The sequence below is a fragment of the Amblyomma maculatum genome, chromosome 1 (assembly GCF_055883805.1).
Source record: "Amblyomma maculatum isolate TAMU_Amacu chromosome 1, ASM5588380v1, whole genome shotgun sequence".
Classification (NCBI taxonomy): domain Eukaryota; kingdom Metazoa; phylum Arthropoda; class Arachnida; order Ixodida; family Ixodidae; genus Amblyomma; species Amblyomma maculatum.
The window spans coordinates 313,820,881-313,846,221 of record NC_139344.1 but is presented as its reverse complement, the minus strand read 5'-3'; the positions used below and the strand labels follow the sequence as shown (position 1 = coordinate 313,846,221).

The 25,341-nt window shown below is 47.7% G+C and overlaps 1 protein-coding gene across 1 annotated transcript in view; it reads right to left on the bottom strand.

Moving 5' to 3' along the window:
- Positions 1 to 2,045: 2,045 nt before the first annotated feature.
- LOC146207147 (sodium- and chloride-dependent GABA transporter 1-like) overlaps positions 2,046 to 25,341 on the bottom strand; it is an 82,822-nt gene continuing 59,526 nt past the window's right edge. Inside the window, exons 4-15 of the mRNA XM_084603002.1 lie at positions 13,138 to 13,269; positions 12,348 to 12,564; positions 11,615 to 11,747; positions 10,843 to 10,977; positions 10,533 to 10,636; positions 8,840 to 8,964; positions 7,988 to 8,100; positions 6,432 to 6,560; positions 5,947 to 6,049; positions 5,761 to 5,861; positions 2,527 to 2,697; positions 2,046 to 2,377 (exon numbers count right to left, since the gene is read on the bottom strand). Of these exons, the coding sequence (XP_084459128.1) occupies positions 2,285 to 2,377; positions 2,527 to 2,697; positions 5,761 to 5,861; positions 5,947 to 6,049; positions 6,432 to 6,560; positions 7,988 to 8,100; positions 8,840 to 8,964; positions 10,533 to 10,636; positions 10,843 to 10,977; positions 11,615 to 11,747; positions 12,348 to 12,564; positions 13,138 to 13,269 (1,556 nt within the window). The 3' untranslated portion in view covers positions 2,046 to 2,284. The remainder of the gene's footprint in view (positions 2,378 to 2,526; positions 2,698 to 5,760; positions 5,862 to 5,946; positions 6,050 to 6,431; positions 6,561 to 7,987; positions 8,101 to 8,839; positions 8,965 to 10,532; positions 10,637 to 10,842; positions 10,978 to 11,614; positions 11,748 to 12,347; positions 12,565 to 13,137; positions 13,270 to 25,341) is intronic.

Sequence of the window (25,341 nt, the reverse complement as noted above, 5' to 3'; positions counted from 1 at the left end):
GTCTCAAACCCTGCCCTACACTTGCATATGCAAGGTGCCGCACAAGGTTGGCGTTTTGGCCTTCAATTTGAATATTTCGAGCATGCTCCTGTAACCGGTCATTGCCATAGCGGCCAACATATGAAGCACCACATGAGAGGGGAAGGCGGGACCGCACCCACCGCATAGTTCACATTGGGGTAGCCCTTGTTTTTTGTTGCAAGCCCCGCCGGAGCATTCAGTGATGCGTGGGCAAAGCTTCGAAAGCAGGTGCGGTAAACACAAGGGACACGCTGTGCCTGCCCGCCACTTTAAGCTTGTGGGACCTGCGAGTACACAGTACATAAAAGACCGCCACTGGCTTAGAAGAAAGGGGCTTCTTTGGGTGTCCTTCTGTTTTTGTAGGATGGCCTCAGCTACAGCTGATATGACCGGCCTAGGGAAACCTGCTGCAACTAGCTTCCAAACCTGATCATTCAGACCTTCTTGCATTTTGTAAGGGCATGACTTTAAGTGAGGGTATGGCTCTCTTGACCACTTTTGAATGCGCCGAATCATAACTTAATCCTGGTTCGGAGCGAGTACATCCAGCAAATGTGGTACTCGCAGAAAATCAGCTTGAGGTCTAAAAAATGCAAAATATTAGTGTCGGGAAGTTCGTGGGTGAATACTTACCCTTGTCCAAGTAGATTAAAAGAAGTTGAAACAAAATTAAAAACATGGTCGGGGGATGTAAAGGTCCCCCTTTTCAAAAGAGTTACAAAGTCGTCGACATATCTAAAAACTTTAAAAACAGGTCCCCTTTGAAAAAGACTGTGCTAGTAGGCGATCAAGTAAAGATAAGTCGCATAAAATGGGCGCCACGCACGAGCGGATACATATACCTTTACGCTGCAAAAACAAACAAACAAACAAGCTGATTGTTATGAGATATAAAAGTAACCTCCAAATAACGTTCTAGTAAAGTTGGAACTGAATAAAACAAATCTTCTATGTCGATAGAAAAAGCGAAGCGGAACCTATCCGACCATTGCTCTGCATAAACGCAACGACTTCTATTTTTTTATCAGTAAAGGGTCATCCACAAGAATGTGCTCAACAAGAAACCACTCACGCTCTGCTGCATTTTATATATATTGTTACGCTTTGGTAAAAGAACTGGTCGTCAGCAGTCTCTGGCACTACGAGCACCACCACTTCTTCTCTAGCGCACCTTCGTCTTCTTTGCAGCCCATTACAATATGCTATGTGTTCCGGCAGTTGGCAGTTAAATTATGTGCTGGAAAAGAGCAGTTACATAGCATTTACGTCGTGCATTTCTTAATAATTTAGACGTAATAGTTTTTACAGAAAAAGCCTAGTGGAGGCCGCTTCCCAGTGAAAAAAGGTGTTTCGAATGAACCGCTGTGAACTACAAGAACGGCGGTTAGCCGAATGGTGGCACTCGTCAATCGTCTCATGTGTCCTTCTCTGTCCATTGTTTTTATTTTTGCACTAAATTCTTGACGATGGGTTACCAACTAGACCGGCTCCTGAACTCTAAGGTCCATCAGAACACACACTGCACATGATCGACAGTATCTTTTCATCAGCCCAGAATTCTCTCTGGATAGCACTCTTGCCTGTAGGAGAACCGGGCAAATAACCTTATGCGCTGTAGCGTATGAAATGGCCGCTGCAATTATTCATTAGACTGAAGTCCTTATATGCTCACTTTCACGACGGCATACAGCATTGACAATCGTCTATATAACACATTTATGGTTACTATATCTATTTCATAAGCAATATTTTGCTTATTGTCCTTCAAGTATGCCACCAGCGTCAAGTGAAAAGTGAACACAGCGACATAAATGCGAACACAGAAGCTCTACAATATTGCCTGCTGGAGTAGGAATAGATACAATGTAAGTTACAGGCCTTAAGAGCAGCCATCGTGTCTTCGATGAGGAAATATATGCTGCACCTGCTGGTTAAGAAATTTCTCGTTTTGGACTTTGTACTTCAACTGTAATGGTCTTTCGCACTTATATAGTGCACGAAATAAATGACAGGAGGCAAAGGAATCGAGTTTCGAGCTCTTTTATAGGCAAAGGTGTTCACTCATTTGTGAATGTATACACTGCAGTATAATTTATTGGTGATGTCGAGTAAAGCAGGCAGCGTGTGTAGACACACTTGATCCACAAGAAAAATACGTGCGCGATATCGAAAGTGATGCATAGATACAATGCATGGTTGCTATGGTCGATGAGGTGAACTCGTCATGCGTGATAATCGCAGTGGTGAAATTGGTCTTGAGTGTCTATGCCTGAAGGGCTCTATTACTAAACGTGTACTCCTTCTCTTCTTTCTCATTATGCCCGGCCAACTGAGGAGAGACGCCTGCTATGATCCTCTGTAAAAAAAAAAAATGAAAGCATAATTATAAAAAAAAAAGTATTCAACAGCGTGCCGTTAAAACGATCAAAGCCACCAAGGAACACTGTTCCATAATTTGATTAACTACACGCAAAACCAGCTGGAATTTAGGCGATGATTTCTCACCTGTCGTAGAGAACCAGGAGTGGTGAGAAGGAAGTATATCATGTATCCAGGAATCATAACCATTGAGGCGAGCGCCATGAACCAGCCCAGCATTTCGCCCCACCATGGGTATTCGTACGTCTTGGCGTACTTAATCGGTTGGTATTTGATCACAGAGAACAGGAATATGGCCTGCGCAAAAACAAGGACCACACATTGCACATAGTTTTCGAGTGCAACAGAGCAACGGCACGAGGCTAGAGTACAAGAAGGGACACAGCCCTGAAAACTATGTCTGTCCATCAGTTGTATTATTGCCACATTGCACATTCTCATCATCTCGGCTCCTTTATTGGTATATCCAAAGTTATTATTTAGTGCACAAAAATTAACTGCGGAAGCTGTTTAAGACGTGCAACATCACTATTTAGCACGGTTTGACCAGGGCTGGGCAAGATACTTCAAAAAAGTATCTTCGATACGATACTCGATACCTTGACAAATTGTATTTCCTATACCGATACAAGATACCGAACCGAAATCGATTTCCGACACAGATACTCGATACTGTATCTTCGATACTTCGATACAGTTATGAAATCTCAATATGATAAAGACGTTAATATTAGCGAAGCTGGAAAATTTTACCATGCTTTCTAGAACTTTCAGTGGTACCTATATCGCAGCTTTTGTTTCTCGGAACAGGCTTAAACGAATCCGACAGCACGGATTTATTGATGCTTCGCTGTCTGGGCAGCTGGCCTTGTCAGAACTTCACGCTGAATTGAAGCCATGGTTACAAAGCTTCCACAAGCAGCCTAGCCAATAATTTTTTTAAGCTAGTGTTCGTCATACGAACCACCCTGTGAGCACTTGGATACATACAATTAAATCTGAAACTTCTTTTGCTGCTTTCCATTTCATATACTACACGTTACTTACCTGATGGCCCTCTCCGTTTTTTTTGCTATAAGGCTCATTGTTGCGTGCGCTTGGGGAACTGAGCAGGTATTTTGATATTAGTGCAATAGCAGAATTTTGAAGCCAGCATTCCGTGTTAAAAGCTAGATAACAAAAATAAAATGGCTGAACGTTTTTATTAGTTCCGAAATAGCCCCGCGATGTAGGCGTTCTGCAAGCGAGGCAAATAAAAAAAACCTCTATATACAATTTGACGAGCACGCCGCACTGTTACATTTGATGAAGGGGCCCTTTACCAGAAGATAAGAGTGAAGCATAGCCGCATCGACTCGAGGATATTTAAGGTAGTTGACAAAGTCAAGATTCACTAGCGTCCCTTGAGAATTTAGTCTGGTTTAGATAAAAGAAAGAATTGTTTTTTTTTTTTTTTTTAAATAGAGTGGCTAATATGACGTCAATCAATTCGCATGTTTCGAAAACATTTTAACAGTTTATTGATTAATGAAATAAGGGTATCTTCACAAGTTTTATTCACGTTTCGCTGAAATGTTTTTGGTAAAAAAGTTCTTTGACCATGGATTTGTTATTCAAAATTATGTGCTAGAAAAGTGCAGTTACATAGCATTTACGTCGTGCATTTCTTAACATTTTAGACGTAATAGGTTTTACAGAAAAAGCCTAGTGGAAGCCACTTCCCAGTGCAGTTACAAAGAAAAGTGTTTGCTTCGAATCAACCGCTGTTAACTACAAGAACGGCGGTTAGCCGACTGCATCGTGGACGACTGAGACCCTAGACGCCCTTGTTCTATCCGCCAAGCACAGCTGACATGCGAAGCTCAAGGGTCTGGAGAGCTATGGTCGTGCATAAGTTACTGCGTTCGTCAGCACACTGAGCATGCCACTTGACAAGAATCACATGCCTCAGAGGCGGACAAGGAGGCGGATTGCAAAGGGTGGGAGAGCAGCTAGGGATGAAGTGGTCCCTACTCCCTGTTTGTCTTCTTTGAGGTTTCTTTGTCGATTTTGTTCTTTGTTTCTGCGTGTCTGTTAACGGCTTAGCGGCTTCGCGGTACGCACTCGATGCTCACTAGTAAACAACCTAATGAGCAGCTACTTGCGATTGGCTCCTTCAGTTTTAAAGGAAGAGAATATGGATAGATGGAGGCTAAGAAGACGAGATGTTTAAAGGAAACTTTGAGCAGGAGGGAAATCGGGATGCACTGCAAGCAAAGATGTCTCCCGGCTTGTACTAGCGCCTGAGCGAGTGCCGTCAAACAAATGTCTGACACACAGTGGCTTCAATATTTTGCGGAGTATCGAGTATCGTTAAAATACACGATACACCAAAAATTTATTTTCGATACGGATACTTCGATACTTATATTTTCAGCGCTCGATACCTGATACCGATACACTAAATGTATTTAAAAATACTATCGAAGATACATGTATCTTCGATACTTCCCATGACTGGGTTTGACAGGGTTTTGCTTGGCGGTTTAGTACTGAGGGGCTGGCACAGAGTTTAGCAGAGTGTTAAACGTGCTAACTGCGCGACATACAACTGGATGTACACACGTCATCGGTTCGCAATAGCAGATAGATGCTAAATGGGTACCGAAATGGTATGACACTACCCTGAACGTGCGCAAATAACGATTGCGCCACAATTTTGACATGGGAGAGTGGAAATCTGGCGCCACATGGAGGCCCGTTAGTGATGCCGTATGAGCAAATGGCGCGCCAAAGGCGACAGAGGGCCATCGAGTTATGTGTTGTACATGCCGTCGTCGTACTCCTTTCTTCGGTTGCTAGACAACTGGGGTCACAGTTGCTGTGGCAACCAGCCAGCCACAACGAAAAGTTTTGCTTGGCTCTTACAATTGTATGGGTGTTTTGTACTAATGCGCGCAGGTGGCAAAGATGACGGGGCACATGCCAGCTCTTCTGTGGTTGTGTTTTCATTTTTTGTGCGCTGGGTACTACGACTGATTACACTAACCAGCGTCCCGTAGAGGTGGCGTATATGTGAAGCTAGACAGAATGCACTCAATAGTACAGAGCCTAACGGTATGGAAGGGGTGTCATTCGCTTACTGAATGAACGTTTAGGAACTTTTTCTCTTTTACTCCGATACGCTTTGGCGAAATGCAACGGGAATGGTTTGGACATCCTTTTACTTGGTCCGATTTTTCTCTGGCCTGTCCTAATAATCAGCAACGTTTAAACCTGAGAAATAAACAGAAGCAATTTTCCTTAAGCTTTCACATGGTGCCGCAGTGCGATATAAAAAGCAGCTGAAAAGCGGCCAAAAAATAAATGGTCGCTACTTACCACACACACGGCCGGTACAAAGATCGACCAGCCCAATCGGAACAAGGCGCTTGGGCGGCGACCGAGCATTTCTTTGATGTTGTCAGATATGTTGCTGGTTCCTGGAACAAAATTCATATATTCCTTAGTTCTCCCATACATACATAAAAATTTATGATGCAGTTTATGCGTTTGTGATATGCTCACCGTATATCCAGGACAGTGCAACTGCCTGGAAGAAGACGATAAAGAGCAACGTGATACCAGTGACAGCATAGTTGTCCATGAGTTGCAAAATGTACATCCCACCCTGTAATAAATGGCAAAAAAGGGTGATACACGTGAATATGAATACTATTCACGCCAACTAAAACCTGACAATTCCGATGAACAGTTTATCGCCAACTGCGAAGTAACAGCAGATTTTGGAAACAGGAAGAACTTATATAAGCGGGCAGCAAAGGTTTAGTACTCATTTGAAATGTAGTTAACGAATTTTCCCTAAATTATATGAGCTTCCACATTGCCCACTTATGTTACCTTAGTGAAAGACCTTTTTATGCTCCCCTTCCAATAACGTGGCCGAATTTCTTTGCAATTTATGACGAAAAGCGGCAGACCATTGCGAGTGTCATTCTTCAAGCAATAAGGAAGACCTTTGAGCACATGTTTATGCGCAGTCGGTTACTCACCTGAGTAACCATTGGAAGCCCAAGAAGAAACTGGAACACGACCATGAAGAACGTGATAAGCTTTCTTCGAGTGACGAGTTGTGGCCATTGGTCGATTATGCCAGCAACGATCGCTTCAGAGGGGCAAAACTGCAAAACGATGAAGAGAATGGGAGAACACGCGCCGTATGTAAGTGCTCTATACAAGTTTGTTGCAGCATAAGTGCGCCAGCACAGCTGATCTTGATTATATTTTTTTTTAAAGTATGAAACTAAAACCGCATGTCAGCATTTTTATTTTCTTGCGAACTGAGACACGAGGCAGGTTGTAGGAAAAATTCGCAGTGTGGAAGTCGCGCGATCCTTACAGGTCGATGTTGTGTGCTCTTTAGCCCGGCATCGATTACAGGAGTCTTAGCTGCCAGATTAAGTGACCATTGGTAGGCATAAACGAGCAATGTTCGCCCGCGATGTTACCATTGAGATTCTCACACCCCATCGACTAACCCGCTGTTTTTGGCACTTAACGTACGTAGTTAAGCTCGTGCCTAGATATTATGGTCCTAAAACGTGGGGAGAGGCACGTAACGGAGAGCACATGCTCAGAATTAAACCTCCAGACAATCTAGACAGTGATCCAGAATTTGAATCATCAAATATATTTGTAAAGTAACTTCTTTTGCTGTGTGTAGAGTACTGGCAACTGAATATTACAGTAACTGCAGAATTGGTACAAATGCGTTTTCTTTAAACGCAGCTTCTGCGGTATTCAAATTTAATAAAGCAGACTTATATACAAAGTTAGATATGGACACTTATTCTATATTGCACACTTCTGTAAACTGGTCACATGATAAAAGGAATTTCATTCAAGGGGAATGAATACACACTAATAATAAACCCAAAATCAAAGACTTGTAAGAAATCTAAAGTCCTAAAGTTTTATAATGCACGACGTGCACACCGACGTATTTAGTCTTTTGCATCCGAAAACATTGGACAAACATTAAGGTATGCGTTTCCTGGGAAACCTCAGCAGCATACATTTACGCCTTCATAAGACGAAAGTCGAAAGCCCAGACACCTATACAACCAGCACAAAGCCCTGTCGCCCCCTTGTAACTCCAGTCATACTGTCGCCTGTCTTATTCATTCACGCTTGTGAGCTGCACAATAGCAGTGCGCAAGCTCCTCGTTGTGACCGGTTGTCACATCAGGCACAAACCAATTTAATTAGAGAAGCTGCTCTACAACTTTGCCTCTCCCAGTTGAGGTCTGCCGCCAATATTAAAATGTTGAGTATTTACACGTAATTAATCCATCAGCTAAGGAGAAAATAAAAAGTAGTCTGAATAACTCCAAGCTAGTGGAAATATGCATTCGGTTTAATTCGCATCGGAAGTTCCTTAATTAAAAAAAAGAAAAAAACATGGCTCAAGCTACGTGGGAAATGCTGTGTAAATGAGGACACCACTATGCACATAACTGTCCTCAAATTTAGGGCACGCTGCCGCCACTCAACATGTCTTTTGAGTATCGTATGCGCAGAGAGGTATACATGATGCATATATGCATACCTGGCTGTTTATTCCCAAGCAGAGGAGCATGACGAAAAACAGTATCGACCAAACCGTCGAAGCTGGCATCCGCGTCACAACTTCAGGGTACACTAGGAAGGCCAAGCCTGGTCCTGCAAAAACAACGCGAGAAAAAGAAATGAAAATTTAAGACACTATGTCTCGTTGTTCAATGAAATAACAAAATCGCGCTTTCGACTATTCCGCAGTATAATGTTGCGATGACTGCCACGGTTGCTTTCTGATAGAGCTTCGGACATATTAGCTGTATTTTATACCCAAAATGAGTGTCTAAATCAAAGTGCAACAAACTTGTTGAGCGAGCACTCAAAATTGCACTATCCTGCTATGGCCATTCATAGGACTAAATTTAATTTCATTTATTTCATTTATTTTTCCCTTAAAGGCCCGAGGGCATTACATAAGGGGGGAGCAAACTCAATATACAATGCGAACAAGAACAGGAAACATTAAAATAACAAGAAAAGAAAAGAAAACAGAAACAAGAGAAATAATGCAAGGGTTGGACGAAATAATTTTAAAAAACAAAAAGAACAAAATACCGTAAGTAAATGGCGCCGAAAAAGTTATACAAATTTGCATGCGAAAAACGCTTTCACGAAACTGGTGAAACTTGAGCCGGTTGGTACGTCATCGATGGCAATGTCAGCACAACTACAAACACACGTAAAAAAAGTCAAGACAAGGTAAGCGCTGCCTCCCCCGTGCGCCCACAATTCTTATACAATGCACTATAATGCATTATAATGCATTATAATTCATCTGTGCGCGATTACCTGCAAATGGTCATCATGCAAAACAAAATCACGATGTCACAAGATAGCCGCTTACCTGACTTGACAACATCGCCTACTGATTTGTCGGCTACAAAAGCCATGTGACCAAGCACTGAGAATATAACTGTCCCCGCTAGGAGGCTTGTCAAAGGATTGATGGAACAAACGATTGCCGAGTCCCTGGAGAGAATCGGAAAGACAGAAAACAGAAGTTTTCTAATTAGGGAAAAGCACATTTGCTCGCATGAGCGACTACACACACTAAACTAAAGAGGCATGAGGAGGACGCAGGTTAAGAAAACCTCGCTGATGCCGCAGCTTTAAGAGTGCATACTTTGTCTTTCAAGGTGCTAACAAGGCAAGTACCCACCTTTCGCTGGGACCATTCGCTATGATAGTTTTTCTTGGTGGCTTAGCGGGGGCCGTAATTGCAAGACAAATAACTGAGGTTTCTTCAGAAACTGTAGCCACGCGATTGATCCCACCTGAGCGGCGTGTGTGAAATCAAGCAACGTAATTATGGTCTCTCCGCACATCTCAGTGTAAGGGTGCAGCATTCCAATTATAAATAAAATTGGTTTATTTATTAATACGGCATCAACGAGATTTTATAGAAGACAATAGAAAAAGATGAGACTAATGTTTCAGCGCCAATCCCACAAAACACGAACCTTAACTTGCTTTGCACTAAACGAAGTGCATTACATTAAATCCGCAGTAAATATGTCACACTGTATATGAACCGCAAAAGTTAGGTGAGTGAAAATGCTTGCTATGTGCACGTATACCTTTTCCCGTGTCAAGCATGGAAATTCCTTCCACAACCTCAGTGTTCACGAATCGTTAGCATAAAGTCAGCATTGGTAACATAATGAGCCGAACAGTATTTTCTGTATTGTCTAGCCCATCAAAAATGTTTTAGCTAGTTTACATTATTTATTCAAGTCCTGCGCGCACCATTTCTCAAGCACTATAAATTCACACTTTTATTAACGAAAGTTGTTCGGACTTTAAGACAAGATGAAATACAATGTGTGGAGCTTGATTTGTATAAATGTACTATTGTCATAAGCTGAAATGCAAACGGACTGAACTGAGTGTTAGTTTTGGTGTATCGCAAAACCACTCCGTGGTTAGGTACTCATAGCAGAGCAGTTGCTGCGTGCCCCCCCCCCCCCCCCCCCACACACACACAAAGACGCATAACTTAAGAACTATGCATCATGCCAGAACGAAAATCACAACAGTGGCTCCCTGTAAAAACCTAGAAATGCGAAAGTACGCTTTTATTACGAATACATTAACTGAAATTCAAATTTTGTCTATAACACGCCATTTCTACCAAGTGTGGCAAAGTTCTTTTATTCAAGCACTGTTAACACCTTCTGTTAACAGTCAAATAATAACTAAGAAAAGATGGCCTGGGTGAATGCGTGTTCTCTACATCAATATATTGCAAAGCAGATAAGGATCACAGACGAAAAGACGTAACAAATATTTCAGTGTGCACAGAAACGAGAGATGATTTTTGAGAAATGGTGCATGAGGCTTGAGCTGAGCCCGCACTCTTCAGGCTAAAACAAGGAGTTCATGTTGAGTGGGATCCACATCGCACCAATGAAATGACCACATGTGCGACAGACAGCAGTGAGTAAGGGAAAGCAGGGGGAAGGGGGAAGCAGTGAACGGTCGCCGGTGGTTCCAACGACGGAAGACACCAAGATGAAAAAGTGGGCAGGGACTCTAACCTGAAGAAGTTCTGGTGAAACTTGTTGTAGCTACCTAGTGTCACCACAGAGCCAACGCCAATCCCAAAAGTATAGAACACCTGAGTGCCTGCAGCAATCCATACCTGAGCGGAGAACGCATAAGAGGAAGAAGAAAAAAAAAACAGGAGCATTATAGTTGTAATAAGCTGCAGGGTCAATGAAATCAACAAGTGGCAGTGGTTGAAAACGAGGCAAATTATTGGCCACAAGCATTAGTCGTGCTCGCTTGAGCAGCGCTTGGGGGGCTAAAAAATGAAATGCATCCTACCTGACAATGAAACATGCTTACCTTTGGATTGAGCAGTTGGCTCCAGTCAGGAGTAACATAAAACAGCAGGCCATCGATTGAACCGTGCAGTGTGACACCTCTCACGAGCAGCACGAAGAGACAAATGTAAGGAAAAATTGCTGTAACCCAGACGATCTGCAAAGAACAAAATGAAAATGCGATTGCTGATGTGCATTTTTTCTATTTCTATGCAAGGAATGCTTTTTAACTGCTGACGTTAACAGGTCGCAAGTAAGCATACGAATTTAAACTCGTGACCGCTTCGTATTTTTTAATACAAGGTAGGTTAACCACACCAACACTATACTCTTGTCAACGATTCGATGACGAAAGTTGCAAACGGATTTTTTTTTTTTTTTCTGGTAAGTTGGCTTCCTTCGCAAATAATTATTGAAATTGGTTATTATTTACTCGCCGCCATTTGACAAAGAAACATTGTAGCGAGTCCGCCAGAGACGTTCGAGCCAGACATACATGATATGAAAGGCGCGGCAGAAAGAGGCGAGGACAGATAAGGACAAGCGCCTACTTTTAACATTAATATGAGGCTGCCGAAACGCCGAATTTATACGAAGCAACACGTCCCCTAAACATGAAGAACACAATTCGCGGCAACACGTGGAGGCCAAGTGCGATAAGAAACAACATCTCGCGCATGAGGATTAGATCTGCTATCAAGCAAAGAACGTACCTGGGAAACCTTTTAGTGTAAAGAGCAACACCCTAAACAACACAATATGTAATTCGTTTCAGGTAAGCCTATATTAGTTACCTTTCCGCTTTGATGCAGGCCTCTCCAAATGACAATGTACACGATGAACCATGACAGGAACAAGTAAAGGGCCAATTCCAGGCGCATGTTCCCCATGTCATGCAGTCCGGAGGAAATGCCGAGTACATGGTTCCTGAGGCACCAATGCGTGGAGGAAAAAGGGTTGGAAGTGAAAAAAAACTGAATAATCCTAACATGTTTTTGGAAAATGCCCCATGTTGGAATAAGTTTGTAACAACGGAGCAATTAATATTATTGGGTTCTGAGTGCAACCCGAAGGCTACAAAGGAAAGCTATAGAGCCGGACTAACACCGGGTCAAGTTGTCGATAAGTCGACCTCACCCTGCCTCCATTTTAGCTCAGTTGGTAGTGAGTGAGGTTCGACCCCTGACCAGTATGAATTTTTCTTCAACTGGAAACTATTTGTGAAAGGCTAAAACTAAAAGCTGGAAAGTTTTAGAATCTAGGTATGAATTCATGTGAACAATATATATCTGAGATGCAAAAGCAGAACATGCTGACATCAAAAAATTTGCGAGATTTCCTTATGCTCACTTTGATAATATTTATCGATTTGGCTCAATGTGCATTCTGATCTCATCATTGTAAGATAAGCCTTAAAATGAGTTACTAGAAAATCTTAAAGCGGGCTAAACCACTGGACAGCAAACGAAGACAAAACGCAACACTTTCATGCGTAATTTGAGTTTCTATAACGGACTGAGGACTCACTCCCAGAACTCTACAATGGGTGTGACGGAGCCATTGTGTGGCATTGGGGATGTCTCGTTGAACTCCCAGCAATTCTCGGTGTTCCAGTGGTTTCCGCAGTGCTTCCAGGGCAGAACTTCAGTGAACGACGATATCAAATAAAAGAGGATCCATGCCACGATCACCATGTAGTAGATGTTGGACAGCGTCACTATTGTCAATGATGCGATGCCGATGCCTGAAAAAGGCCGATTCATTATTGCGAGCTGCCGACAATGGCACATCTGCGCAGTGAACTGATGTGAACGTATCTTATATTTTCAATGGCGGTCTTCTTTTGTCGCCATGTTATTTCGTTACATTGTCATGCTGTGGTTACAAAAAATAACACATAAAAACTGTCCGCGCATTGTAAAATGTGATGGCTGAGTATGGCGCGAAATTAGGCTTACAGTTCATTATTAATGTATTTTGTTTTGATTTGCAAGCGTGACCAAATCAAAAATAATCAGCAAACGAAGGAGAGAACAAAAGCTACAGAGAGATGTCATCAGCCCTCCTTAGGCAATACTCTTCGCAAGGCTTTCAATCTAAGGAGAAATCGAAATACATGTGGCACTTTCTGGAATATCACTCGAAACTGCGGAAGCCTACAGGTCCCTTAAAACCCCTGGACAGCGTATGCCATTACACGCGTTCCTCACAACTTAAAACTGCGCCTAATTTCGTGGCTTCAAAAAAATAGTCTGTATCTGATTTATTCTATAGCTCGAGTAGTTTCCCAAATTGTCCCGCCATATACACAATGTACCTTTGAACATGGGCACAATGCCCCATATTCCTATGCCTCCACGGCTCAGGTACTGGCCCATGGCGACTTCCAGGTAGAACATAGGAATCGCCGTAGTGATGAGGCAGATGAAGTACGGGATGAGAAATGCACCTGCGCAGAGGAATGCATCGTAAGTATAGCTACCCTGCTGTAGTGTTGCGTCGCAAAATGGCTAGAAATTTCCACGTGAAAATATTCCAAAGATATGAAGCAGAATCAAGCGTACTAGCAACATGATTCGATCTGAAACCTTGAGGCTGGTAACTGGAGATGGCACTGCGGCTGCCGTTGGAACGGGGGCTCGCGGCGCCGGAGAGGTGGAGTGGTTAGTACAGTGCCACCTCTACTGCGCGTGCGCGGGCCATGCGTCACAAGCTTTAGCACACACGTGCAGTAACAAAGTGAAGAAATTAAACAACTAAAGAAAGCGTGTGTGGCAACCTGTGCAGTGATAACCAGGCATGCATTGCCGTCGGATCAACTAACACATCGATCGCCTGTGAGTTTTAGGGCGTAAGCTCTACCAAGGTCATCCGTTTGCGCAAGCTAAGACTGCGCATGCCCCAGTTTCATCTGCTCTTCGCCACAGCTGCACCGCGCGCTCGTTCCTTCGGCTGGCCGCCGGCCGAACCGCGAGCGACGTCAGCCTCAGTCACGAGACCATCAGCTGCGCCGTGCGCTCCTGCTCCGCCTCACCGCTAGTTTAATCCAGTACATTTGCCGCCACAAGACAGCTGCTTCGAGCAGGTATTTAAGCTGCTTAAATGCGGCTTGCTTCCTCAGTCTATCCATGGAAGATACAGTGCCGTCAATGTCTGAACTGCCGTAAGCGTCAGGCAGAATCGGACTATCCTGCTCTTGTAGCCCAGCGCGACGCCTACACAGCTTACGACCATTAACCAGGTTCAGCCGGATTGAATAATAATAATAATAATAATAATAATAATAATAATAATAATAATAATAATAATAATAATAATAATAATAATAATAATAATTAATAATAATAATAATAATAATAATAATAATAATAATAATTGGCTAACAGGAAGGGAAAGGCGCAGTATCTTTTCACACTTGTTTCTGCAGACACCTGAACCGCGCCGCAAGGGAAGGGAGGAAGGTGGGAGTGAAAGTGGAAAGAGGGAAAGGGGAGCCGGTAGTGGAGGGCTTCGGAGTAATTTCGACCTCCTGGGAATCTTTAACGTGCGCTGACACCGTACAGTACACGGCAAGTTCATGTGTGTGGTCACTTCAACGTTCCAGCATGAAGGGTACACCTTGCGTGGAGTGCGGACGCGCTTTACGTCGGCTCCGTGCGAGGACGGCGAAATTCGCCAGTCGCCCGAACCAGTGGCCTATATTTCACCAACAAGAGCCCCGTGAAGGTGAGCGCCATGCGCAGACCACGTTTTGGCCCGATCTGCCCAGTTTTCGGGCCCCCAACGGCCCATTTCGCCTTGAGCCACCGCGTCACTCGAGCTAGGCCTCGCTCCGCTGGGAGCTAGGCCTACTCCGAACGCAACCTCCAAAAGTGCCTTCTTGAGTTATCCGTGCTGTTGTTGTGGCTGTAGGAAGAAGGAAAAGAAAATGCTGCTACTGGCTCTGTTGCTGGGTCACCTCCGCTGCCTGATTTATTTATAGGAAGGGAAAGGCGCAGTAACTGTCTCACTTGTTTTCCGTGGACACCGCAACCGCGCCGTTAGGGAAGGGAGGAAGGTGGGAGTGAAAGTGGAAAGAGAGAAAGAGGAGCCGTAGTGGAGGGCTACGGAGTAATTTCGACCACCTGGGGATCGTGCGCTGACATCGCACAGCACACGGACACCTCTTCGTTTCGCCTCCATCGAAACGCAGCCGCCGAGGTCGGGTTCGAACCCGGGTGCTCCGGCACAGTAGTCGGGTGTCTTACCACTGCACCACCCCAGCGGGGCTCACCTGCGCTGCCTCGTGCCTGATTAAAAAAAAAGAACTGATTTATTTATAGGAAGGGAAAGGCGCGGTAACTGTCTCACTTGTTTTTCTGTGGACACCGCAACCGCGCCGTAAGGGAGGGGAGGAAGATGGGAGTGAAAGTGGAAAGAGAGAAAGAGGAGCCGTAGTGGAGGGCTACGGAGTAATTTCGACCACCTGGGGATCGTTTACGTGCGCTGACATCGCACAGCACACGACGCCTCTTCGTTTCGCCTCCATCGAAACGCAGCCGCCGAGGTCGGGTTCGAACCCGGGTACTCCGGCACAGTAGTCGGAGTACCCGGGTTCGAACCTCGTGCCTCGTGTAGACAGAAGAGAAAATAGAGAAGAAAAGAAAAGGAAGAGGGGGAGAAAGACGCGCGCCGCAACAACGGCCGTCGTCCACCACCAAAGCGGTGGCGGGTGCAATGACGGCTTACAACAGATAAACATTCGGTGGCAGGCTAGCCCCTGCCGCAAACGGCGGTGACCGACCTGTCCCTGCCCCATCAGGGCGAGTTACCCCTGCCTGAAGTGTTGGCAGTTTTGCCTCCCGCCAAACCCTCTCCCTCGGATTCCTCCCCCTTTCCCAATAGTTATCCGTGCCTAAAGATCCCCAGGCGGTCGACACTACGTAGCCCTCCACTACGGCTACTCTTCCTCTCTTTCCACTTTCACTCCCATCTTGCTCCCTTCCCTTGCGGCGCGGTTGAGGTGTCCACAGGAAACAAGTGAGACAGTTATCGCACCTTTCCTTTCCTATAACAATCAGTTTTTTTAGTTATCCGTGCCTGCAGCATTGGGAGTTTTGCCTAGTTACCGCGCCTTTCCCGTCCTATAAATCAATCAGTTGGGAGTTTTGCCTCCCGCCAAACCCTCTCCCTCGAATTCTACTCCCTTTCCCAATAAGGCGTAATTCTGGTTCCGCCTCGCGGCCACGTCACGAAGTTATCTCTAACAGCATGGCCTCCGAGATCTGGAGGCCATGTAGCAGACACTCCACGCGCCAGCGGGGCAGCCGCTTGCAGGCAACTTCTGCGAATTTTAATGGCCTTGAAGGTGTTTCAAACCAACAGAAAATCAAAAAAGGGCTACGAATGCAAAAGTGCGCCTGCATAGATTTCGCGCGCGCGTAACACATGTATTGGTATAGGGCGTAACGCTAGCGCCACCACACTGTCACTCAGTGAAACAGACCGCCAATTCCAATACTATGGAGGCTGGGCGCGACGCTGCAGGCACTGTTCTCCAGGAGGTACTGCCTCCAAGCACAAAGTCATCGTGAAGGTGCAAGTGCCAGGCGAAGCTGTTGACCCTCGGGACTTTAATTCGCGGGACTGGACGCACATCCTTAGCGTTCCCGCCCGCACCCAGGAGCGTCCACTACAGCAGAATCATCAGATCTCCGCCATGCAGACCGATGAGGCAGACAAGCCTACCACAGACGCTGGAGATGCATCATCTGCCACCCAAAACACTATCAAGGCCCAGGCATCCGAGGAACTGCGCGCCGCACGCGCTGCCGCAACGACAGCAACCGCCACTACAGACTCAAGACTACAAGGTGATTTTCCGCTCCCGTGGAGGACTTCACCGCACCTCGGTACCGCCACGACAGCTCCGCGTCTAAATCTTGAACGCCACCGCTTCACTCCAGGAGCCCACCCGCACCCAGCTACGGATTCATCCCGCCAATAACACGTGCACAATGAGCCCGCCACATCAGACCGACACACCTAATTATGCTGGTGCAAATCACCAAAATCCGTTACCAAGGCACCGACTACGCCGTAGCAGCCTACATCGCTACCCCGGACGGCGCGATGAGAGAGGTGATCTCGAATGCCTACTGGAATGAAACCCCCAGGGAGCTACTGGAGGATCTCGTGAACAGCAATCCCCGTACTCCAATAGTGAGCGCTAGACGCACGGGTGCCACTCGATCAATATCATTTACCTTTAGAGAAGGACCGGCTCCTCGCACAGTTCTTTATGGCGGGGGACTCCATCGGTGCACCCCTTACAGAGGCCACATGGACGCTTGCATTAACTGCCGACAACAGGCCACAAGACAGATGTGTGCACGCTGCCACGTACGAATAACTGCCCGAGATGTGGCAAACCGCATCCCAAGGAGACTATCCCTTCCTGCTGTCCTGAATGTATATTATGCGGAGAAGCACACATGACCGGCACGGGGAGATGCAAGGCTAAAGGACGAAGACCTACAGCCAACCCCCGTGGACCTCAACACCTCTCTCGTAAGGAGAAGCCGCCCGGAGACGCTACTCGGAAGGTAGAAAACGCCACTTGCTCCACGTCGCTTCGCAAAGGAGAGCGCGCAAAGGACCCACAGAATATGTCATGGGCCGACCGAGCAGCTAGAGTCATCTCCAAACAAACCCCGCTCCCTTCCCCCTCCCCCAGCCCTCCGTCAGGAGGATTCACGCGACAAGGAACACAGGGCCATGCGGGAAGGCTTTTGCGGGACCTCCACCGACTCGCTGGAAGGCACCCTCTCCTCATCGGAGGAGACTTCAACTGTCAGCACACCGACGGGAGGTACAGCTATACTACAGGGCCATGGCCGACGCCTCTGGTCCCTAGTTCAGGAGCTGCGACTCACTACACACAACAATTTCCACACACCCACGCGGATCGGCACCGGCGTCAGCATGGACACCAGTCCGGACCTGATGCACAGTCGCTTCCTCGGTGGCGTCACCTGGAGAAGAACACAACACACACTGGGAAGCAATCACTACCATAATTAACATTTCGCTCCCCTTTAAACAATCCAGCTACACACACATCACCCACAAACTGGTAAACTGGGACGCCATCCGCGCATTGCGAAAGGACGACTCAAACACACCTATCACGGACATCGAAAAATGGGTGAATCACTTATGACCGATGTCCAACACAATACCCGGTTAATTACAACCACACAGGACACCCCCACCCTAGATTCCTGCCTCGCCCACCTCTGGGAGGCGTACCACAGCTTACTCGAGCGTTGGAAACGCAACAAGTTAAACAAAACGCTTAAAAAGCGACTGGCCGAACTGCAGACGCAGATACAACATGCAGAGGAGGTCTGCCGCTCTAATTGGGGGCAAGTTTGCGACGAACTCGCCAGCAAACTACCCATCAAGCGAGCTTGGCAACTTCTGAGACATCTCATAGATCCCACACAGTCCAAATCCGCTACACAACACCATGTTACACGCCTCGTACACACACACTACAGCGACCGGGACGCTCTCCTTGACACAACGGGCATACACCTCACCCGGCCCATCCAATCCCATGCCGCCCCCCTACTCAGGAAAACCTAACCCGGAACTAGACGCTGATATTTCGGAAGCGGAGGTAAGAGCGGCCCTCCTGACTCTCCGCCCGAATTCAGCACCGGGAATTGACAAAATCTCATTCTATACTCCGCAACCTGGATGACAAATCAGTCGCATAGATTACAGACTACTTCAACAAATGCTGGACGGAGGGCACCCTCTCCCAGTCCTGGCGACGCGCCAAGGTAATATTTATACCAAAACCGAACAAGCCTCTTATAGAACACCTGCGCCCAATCTCGCTCACCTCGTGTCTCGGGAAACTTTTCGAGCACGTGGCACTTGCGAGATTGACACTTCACATGGCGGACAACGACCTTTACCCACACAGCATGGTGGGCTTCCGCCCCCATCTCTCCGCTCAGGACGCCATGCTGCAGCTCGCTCATGACATCCTCGATCCGGCTATTCCGGGTCACACAAAGAAAGTCCTGGCTTTTGATCTGTCTAAAGCCTTTGATCACGTCGAACATCAGACGATCATGACTGCCCTTTCTCCCTTCTCCTCTGAACATAGGTGTACGGATGTACACTTATATTCAGGCTTTTATGGCGAAGCAATACTACCTTAGCTACCACCTCAGCCCGTGCCATGCCAAGGCCGTATAGCCACGCTTGACCTTTCGCGTGACCTCGCTGCGTGACGTCATACCATCTGTGTAAAAACGGGGCCCCATCTCACGCCGTCGCCTTGCGCGGCGCACAGCCACGGCCGCGGCCTGACTCCCGCTCCTCTCACCAGGGGCGCTGCACGCTATGTGACGTCATACCATCTGTGTAAAAACGGGGCCCCATCACACGCCGTCGCCTTGCGCGGCGCATAGCCACGGCCGCGGCCTGACTCCCGCTCCTCTCACCAGGGGCGCTGCGCGCTATGTGACGTCATACCATCTGCTTAAAAATGGGGCCTCAACAACAGCCGTCGCCCACCGAAGTGGTGGAAGGTGCAATGACGGCCTACAACAGACAAAAATTCGGTGGCAGGCTAGCCCCCGCCGCAATCGGCGGTGACATACCTGCCCCTGCCCCATAAGGGGAGTCTGCCACCGAATGTTTGTCTGCTGTAGGCCGTCATTGCACCTGCCGCCACTTCGGTGGTGGACGACGGCTGTTGTTGCGGCGCGCGTCTTTCTTTCCCTCTTCCTGTTCTTTCTTCTCTATTTTCTCTTCTGTCTCCCATGCAAGTAACCACACGCATGCAATCCCTTCCTATAAATCAATGAATAAATCAATCTCTTCTGTCTGCACGAGGCAGCGGAGGTGGCTCAGCTACAGAGCCAGTAGCAGGCCCGTGCGTTTTTTTTTCCTTCTTCCTACAGCCACAACAACAACAACAACAAGCCGTCGCCTTGCGCGGCGCATAGCCACGGCCGCGGCCTGACTCCCGCTCTTCTCGTCAAGCCCATGAGATGCCGCCTCCAGCCTATACGCTTCGGCAGGTTGCGAAGAGAAAGCATCAGCGAGCTACGGAGACAGAAGAAGAACGAGAAGAATGGCTTTCCAAGCGACGAGCTGAAGATGCAGCCAGGCGAAAAAAACGCCCAGCGTCTTCGGCAGCAGAATCAACTGCAGAAGCAAGTGAGGAAGTTATAAGTTTGACCGACAGTGTGGAATGTGCATCTCGTTCCAGCACTACTAGTTCAGAACGCCGGAGCACAGCCAAACCGGAACGACGTGCACACGGCGCGCGAATTCTTTGGTCGAGACAGTAGGACTCGGCTCACTCGCCGTCCCGGCGGGCTGTGGCGTTTAGCTTCTTTGGTTTTAAGGCAAAAGCCTTTAATGGCTCATGCTGTGTGGACAAAATGTGTCCCGCTTTTGCGGCGTTCTGATTGGGTGTAACATGTGTGTGTCCATTCTTGTCTGTGCGTGTTTACCCATGCCAAACATAGCAGAAACATAGCACAGCCAAGAGTATCACCATAGCCATACTAGCATAAGCATAACCAGAGCATCACCACAAGCGGTACAATAGCAGAACCCACGTACTGCTTCGCAATTACCAGGCTTAACCAAGCTAAGCCACAGCCAATTTTTTGTTAACGGACCGCATGGCTGAGGTTCATTTTGGCCTCCCCACCCTACACTCTCAGCAGCGTCGGTACACCACGGGGGTCCGTCCTCTCTCCTTTCCTGTTCAAAGCCAACCTCATTCCCCTCGCCCGGAAACTTTCCACGATACCTCACCTCAGACACACCCTTTATGCGGACATCACACTGTGGACCACACACGGTAGTGATGGCGACATAGAGGGTACCTTACAAAGCGCCGCATCACTCATACAAGAACACGCCCAGAGAATCGGACTCTCATGCTCCCCAAGTCTGAGCTACTTATACTTCGCCCCACAACCCGCGGATGCCCCACCACACCCATTGCCATTGAACTCGATGGCCGTCCCGTCCCAGAGGTGAATACGCTCCGGGTGCTGGGACTTGATCACATCCAGAACAATGGCAAGAACACATTAACTCTCAAGGAATTAAAGCAGGTGACAGACTCGATATCGCACCTCATCCGCCGAGTTTCGAGCCATCACAGAGGTATGAAAGAGAACGACCTATGTCGTCTAATTCACGCCTTCGTCCTCAGCCGTTTCTTACACACTGTCCCCTATCTCCGTCTCAAAAGGCAGGAAACGGACGCCTTGGACGTCATGTTGCGCACGGCGTTCAAGACAGCCCTACATCTCCCAATCAATACTTCCACAGAACGCCTTCTACAGCTTGGCCCCCACAACACAGTTGGGGAGCTTGCGGATGCATATCGCCAAGCCCAATAGTTGCGTCTCACCAAGACCTCCACCAGTCGCCATATCCTGGAGACTTTAGGCATTCGCGTCCCAGTGAATGGCCTTACCCTCTTTCCCATACCTCACCCCCTCCACCGATTTGGATTGGATTGGAAAACATTTATTTCGTCGCTCAAGCAGGTCTAAGGAGAGACGTACTAGATGGCCGCTAGTCCATGGCTGGCGGCGACCTTATTAGCCCGCTCGATGGCCCGTAGTTGAATCTGCGGGTCCGAGCTGACCAGCACGGCTTCCCACTGCTCGGGAGAAGGGAGCTCCTTCTCATCAAGCTTCTCCCTTACAACATGTCCCCCCAGTATCACGAGCAACGCCGCCTAGCCCGAGTAAAGGAGCTCCACAAATACTACGGCTGCGAAACGGACGCCGTATGGGTGGACGCCTCATGCACGAATGAGGGGGCGGTATTGGCCATCACCAATTCCTTTTTGCAACCTCTTGCTACTGTCCCCTTCCCTCGGTCACCTCATCGGAAGAAGCCGAGGAAGCAGCCATCGCCTACGTGCTTGCACACACGGAAGCACGCTACGTAGTTTCTGCCTCTAAAACTGCGATACTAAATTTTGCGCGTGGTAGAGTTAAAAGTTAAATTGGTTCACAGGAAGGGAAAGGCGCAGTAACTGTCACACTTGCTCTGTGGACACCCGAACCGCGCCGTAAGGGAAGGGAGGAAGGTGGGAGTGAAAGTGGAAAGAGAGAAAGGGGAGCCGTAGTGGAGGGCTACGGAGTTCCCGTTTCTGCATTCAGCATACTCAGCTCGCCCGCCGCATACCCGCCCCGCTATGTGGAGCTGATATGGGTGCCTGCGCACTCCGGGAATCCCGGTAACGAGGCCGCCAATGCTTTAGCCCGAAGTTCTTTAAACCGGGCGCCGGCGGCCTCCGATCCAGGATTCACGCGTTATCGAATGCACTCCTTCAGTGAGCTAACGCAGGCCTATCGGGCTGAGCGACGTCTCTACCCTCCACCTCACCCATCTCTAGATAACTACCACTAGACGCTCTGGCGACGTCTCCAGACGCGCACCCTCCCGTATCCTTAAATGCGCCTCGCTACCACCACACCCTCACCTATCCCTCCTGCACCCTTTGCAACGACCCCACCGCCACCCTCGCCCACATCCTGTTCCAATTCCCGGCGGATCCTCCCCCGTGGGGTCTAGAGCACCATACCATCTGGGAGGATTGGGAGACCTTGCTGCACTCTGAGGACCCGCGGTTCGGCAGAAGATCGCCAGACTGAGCTGCCGACGTCATGAACAATGGGAACATGAACGTTTGGGAGTAGTGGGGCCGTGCGGGGGCCCAGGGGCATGCATGCCCCAACTCCTCTGTTTTAATAAAGTTATTGCTACTACATACATTTATTTTCTATTGCAAATGGAAAAGCGCAGTATGTTCCTCAACTCGCGGTGGATACCTGACTGGTTACGCGGCGAGCAGGTTTTAAAGCCATTTTCTCAACGCAAAGGCGCAGTATCTACCTTCTTGGTGGACACCTGACTAAGCTTGTTCCGAGCGCTAAGGCTAGTCCCACTTTAACCTTGTCAAGCCATTCAGGGTCATTCGTAATGTAAATGTAAGTTGGTTTACAAGATATGAAAGGCGCAATCTGTCACACTTCTGTGGACACCTGAACTGCACTGAGGGAATGAAAGTTGGAGTGAAAGTGGAAAGAGAGAAAGAGGAGTGAAGGAGATAAAATGGAGGGCTGAGGAATAATTGTGACCACCTGGGGATCTATACCGTGCACTGACATCGTACAGCGCACGGACGCCTTTGCGTTTTGCCTCCATTCGGTCCAGAAAGTGCAGGTTAAGCATGGCTGGAATCTTGTTACACGAGCGAAAGCAAGTCAGCCTTCGTGTATGTTCACTTTAGCTTTCCAGCTTGCACAATATGGCGCAGTGAAGCTGCGGCTTGCTCGGCGCATGCGCAGTAGCGGCTCCGGCTGCGAACGGAGACATTTGCTTGACATGGGCGTAGTGAAGCTCTAGCTTCAATATCGGCGCGACGACAAAGGCACAATTATCGGTTCATTGATTGAGCGAGCAGCAAATCGCATGTACCTGAACCAGTGTCCGCAACGGGAGCCGCAAAAGAGGAGCATATGTAAATACAGAGCTAAACCAGGGCAAACCACTCTGGCGCATCTAAACTGCATGTATTTACCTAACATAAGCAATTTTCTCTTTTTTTTCCAAAGCTCTGCGTTGTACTCGTATGAAGTTACTGCATTGGAGTCGTTGGCGTTCCGATCAAGTAACTCCCACCAGCGCGACTTGTAGCGAAACACGCCTACCCTGCATCTCCAACAAAGACGTTACGAGTGGAAACCACACACTAGTCTGTAACACTAGTTCAGGCTCGATTTCCACGCACTCAGCGTCGTCTTCGTCAGGCCGACTAAGAGACTTCGTCTTCCACTTGCTCAATTCCAGCCCGGTACGCCAGATAACAAATGAATGTGGCTTCTTTGTGATGGACCAATTCCTTTGGGGGAAAAAGAAAGAACCAATGAAAATGCGCAGCGTCAAATCAGACGACAGCATTAAGCTTTGCAATAGTGCAAAGGCGAAACCATCATCATCATCATCATCCTGATTATACCCACTGCAGGGCGAAGGCCTCTCCCATATTTCTCCACTTAACCCGGTTCTGTGCTAGCTGCATCCACTTGACCCCTGCGAACTTCTTAATCTCATCCGCCCACCTAACTTTCTGCCGCTCCCTGCTACGCTTTCCTTCCCTTGGAATCCAGTTTGTTACCCTCAGCGACCATCGGTTATCCTCTCTTCGCACTACATGTCCTGCCCATGTCCATTTCTTCTTCTTAATTTCTACTAGAATGTCGGTAACTTCTCTGACCCACTCTGCACGCTTTCTATCCAATTCTACAGTAAATATCAACTAAATTTTTTTCGCTTCAGTGTATCCCCTTGCGGGGTCTGTCATGTTGCGAAATTAAGGCGGCTATGTAGTTACACCGTATAATTGTGCTGATAAGAGAAGCTTGTTGGAAATTTGTGAAACAGAAGGGCCATTGAGGGGTTGCGTATTGTGAACAAGAATGAAACAAGTATGGAAACAATTATACTAAACAAATGGAGCAAGGACAAAAGACTATATGACCCCGCTTGGGTGGCGCAGTGGTTACGGCGCTCGACTATTGTGACTAAGGACGCGGATGAAATCCCGGCCTCGGCTGCTGCTTTTTGATGGAAGCCAAAAGCAAGGCGCCCGTGTACTGTGGGGTGTCAGTGCACGGTAAAGAACCCCAGGTGGTAGAAATTTCCCGGGGTCCTCCACCACGGCGCCTCTTACAGCCTCAGTCGCTTTGGGACGATAAACCCCACAAAACAAACAAAAGTCTATATGCTGAGTGAGCAAAACTGTCTATTTGTGTGTCTTGTGCGTAAATTTTCGCGCTCCTTGCTCGCTGCAAACAGTCGCTGAATTACCCTGGCTAGCGATACCTACACTGAAACGTCCTTGTGCTGTGGCATTAGAACTTCATTTTGCTAGCGGAAGACAACGGTTTTATAAAAATCATCATGACCGCTGATGCACCAAGCTCTGCTCACGGAGTTCGTTCTCCGATTGACCTAAGCTGGTTAATTACGAATCCAATGAAACAACAGTCTTGGGGCCAGCCACTCGCGAATGGACGAACGCTGGAGCACTGGTAAATCATGGCAAACAAAGAAATGCAAAGGCATTCGGCAAGCTGCTCAGCTTTCGTGACTAGCTAGTAGGTCAAAACATATATCTTGCCATCTATATGAACGGCGTTTGGCCGCGAAACCTTCTGTGTTGCCCTTCGGGAAGGCACGTGTCGCAGAAGGTGCAGATCGCATATCGCCGGCATGTGCATGCATCCACGGCTCTATCTGGCCCCGCAATCGGCGACCTTGCAACAGCATGTTTTATCTCACTTTATTTTCCACCTTGCAGCCGACGGCGGCAGTTCTCACGTACCGACTCGCACTCTCTGAGGGCACAGCGAGGATATTGTGAGCACTGTGTGGCGCTTCATCTTCCACACTGCTGAACGTGCTGCTTCATCTT